This window comes from Palaemon carinicauda, chromosome 17, assembly GCF_036898095.1.
Source record: "Palaemon carinicauda isolate YSFRI2023 chromosome 17, ASM3689809v2, whole genome shotgun sequence".
In the NCBI taxonomy this organism is placed as follows: Eukaryota; Metazoa; Arthropoda; class Malacostraca; order Decapoda; family Palaemonidae; genus Palaemon; species Palaemon carinicauda.
Genome location: NC_090741.1, coordinates 34,141,021 through 34,143,973, shown reverse-complemented (window position 1 = coordinate 34,143,973; position 2,953 = coordinate 34,141,021). Strand labels below are relative to the sequence as shown.

The 2,953-nt window shown below is 40.9% G+C and overlaps 1 protein-coding gene across 1 annotated transcript; it reads right to left on the bottom strand.

Moving 5' to 3' along the window:
• Positions 1-246: 246 nt before the first annotated feature.
• On the bottom strand, positions 247-1,149 carry LOC137656300 (protein FAM200A-like). The gene has a single exon (XM_068390471.1). It carries the CDS (start codon positions 1,147-1,149, stop codon positions 247-249), a length of 903 nt encoding a protein of 300 aa, XP_068246572.1.
• Between the last annotated feature and the right edge of the window lie 1,804 nt (positions 1,150-2,953).

Here is a 2,953-nt window from a genome sequence, read left to right as displayed (position 1 = left end):
AATTTCATATTTTCACCAAAAAAAGAAAACAAGCTTAAAAGGAAAACAAGCTATTTCCATGAAGTGTAAGCTTCTCTCTAAGTCAGCGTTTCTCAACCTTTGATATCCCATGGCCCCCCTCACCGAGTGGCTAACACTCGTGGCCCCGTGCCCTTCAATAAAAAAAAAATGCAGATTTTGTTTTATGTTGTTTATTCAGTCACTAAAATTATAAATCAAAGTAAAAATTTTTGCTGAACAATATAATCAATGAGACACTTGCTGTTGGGCTCGTGTGACGTGGCCTCTTATGTCCGGCTCCGTCTTGGACAAAGCAAGGCGAACATCGTTCCCAACATCAAGACGGTTTCTGGACTTCATTTTAATGGTCGCCAGGTCAGAAAATCCAGATTCGCAAAGGTATATTGTGGCGAATTGAACGTGCATTTCGGATGCCTTCTTGCTGAGTAGTGGATATGCATCCTGAACAGACAACCAGAAGCTGGAGAGGTCTTCTCTGTTACTGAAGGCCAGCTTCATTGCTTTTGAGACCTTCAACTCTGCGAGCTCCTCTGCTTCGTCTTCAGTAGGTTCAATTTCGGTGTTGAATGGGTCTCTGTGCCATGGAACATCCAATGGAGCATCGTCGAAATAAGATTTGAACTCAGCGGAGAGAATGTCGAGATGTCCAATGATGCAATCTTTGATGCCGATGGGAAGTTCAATCCTCTGCGTCTGCAGATGCTCGTCCAAGAAAGGAAACGAGGCTGTGGATCCGGCCTCGATTCGTGCCTGCCAGACTCCCATTCGAGCAGACAGTCCGGCAAGCTTGTCTTGAACGTCACTGACTGTCACATCATGGCCTTGCAAAGACTGGTTCATTTCGTTGAGTCGGCCGAATATATCGGCCAGGTAGGCGAGCATCATGACGAACTCTTCATTGTCGAAGTGGACATGGAGGTTATTTTCGTTCTCTCGCAGGAAAATTTCTGTCTCCAACCGGAGTTCATACAACCGAGAGAGGCTTTTCCCCCTCGATAGCCAACGAACTTTGGTGTAAAACAGAAGTCCCACATTTTGCGCTCCCATTTCGTTGGCCAGAAGTTGGAAGAGCCGATGATTTTTGGCCTTCGCACGAATGAAGTTGATCACTTTGACCGCAACGTCCATGACTTGCTGTGGTGCACTCGTGGTGCACTGAGGCCTGCATGGGTGGTGTAGGTATCAACCCTACACCACCCATGCAGGCCTCAACCCATGCCCGTCAAGGCCACTACGGTCATATGACAATATAAATGTAAAGTGTACATGTATAATTAGTGTAAAAATATTTTATCTCAAAAACTTAGCGAAATATACGAAAAACCAATATACCATGAGAACACGCACTTTTCTTTCCTCTGTCCAGTCCAGTGGGATACTGGCGCCAAGGAGCGTGCCAGCACCACGGGAGTGATAGCGCATGCGCACAACAGACAGTGTGAGATTTCTGCGTTGGCCTAGCGGACCCAAGCATCCACCAATCTTAAGGAACCCATGATGCAAGTAATATCAAATCTCAATTAACAAAACGTAATCTCTCCTTCACTTAGAGTCTAAGTGAAGGAAAGATTACGGGGTTCCTTAAGATTGGTTATTCAAACTTACAGTATTTCGTGATTAATACCTTATCTTCGATGAGACTCGTGACTTAGGGAGCTTTGGTCTTAATGGATCAAGTAATGAATCATAATAATCCAATTATATTTTTGTAGTTTGATTAGTTCAAAGGTATGTTAGGGGGAAGAGTAGCACAATGATTAGCGTATTGATCTGAAAATTGTCTCGAAAATATTACTGTTCCTGACCTTGAAAAACAGTTCTGCAATAGGTTCATCTTTGAAACTCGGGAATTTACAGGATTATCCAGGATAAAAAAAAGAAAGATAGTAAAAAAATTGCCTTATTACTCTCTTCCAATGTTGTATGTAAGATTTATTGGAATATTTCTTATTCAAGTTTTCATTTTTACATGTACACATGTATTCAAGAAAATAAAAGAAAAGTAATACAAAAGTGGCATAATTACTCCCTTGCCACTGAGCTACGAAGGTACATACTCGATAGAGTGTTCCTACCCTAATTGAGTCTCTCTTTGATGGATTCCATAGTTTGTTTGTTTTTCTCAAAAATTGTGATGCAGCGGTGGGGGAGGATTTTTAAAGTGGGGTCAGGTTCAGAACATATAACTTTTTAACAAAACTTCCAAAAAAAGTGCAATATTTCAATTATTAAGAGGCTACGACCAAAAAACTGATTTTAATAAAATACGAATAAAAGATGTTATAACCACTTTACATAAGGCAGGGCAGGATATTTCTTATTGAAATTTTCATTTCAACATGTACACATAATCTTTTAATTTTCCTTATGTGGGCTACTATATATTAAGTCTTCTTCTTATATCCAGCATTCTTTATTTTCTCTTTAATACCTCCAATCAGTCTCCTCCCTATCACCAATCACTGCAATATAATCTGCAAATCCACAATTTCACACGTTTAATACAGGCTTCGCGAACCTTCAAGACACAAGAAGGATTGGGTGGAATCCAAGGTCCATGAGAGCTATTCCAAGAGATATTCCATTCACTTTAAACATGATGAGCCCTTGGGTGGAAGAGGACAATGACTCACTCCATTGAATAAGGTATATGGGGTTATTGAAACTATGTGCTGCTAATCATTTCCCTTTAGATATTTTCAGATCTGTTTCTAAACTGACTGGGGTCCTCTTAAGCTGTCAGAACTGTTTCTAAGCTGACTGAGGTCTTCTTAAGCTAACAGACCTGCTTCTAAGCTGACTGATGTCTTCTTAAGCTGTCAGAACTGTTTCTAAGCTGACTGAGGTCTTCTTATGCTAACAGAACTGCTTCTAAGCTGACTGATGTCTTCTTAAGCTGTCAGAACTGTTTCTACGCTGATTGAGGTCTTCT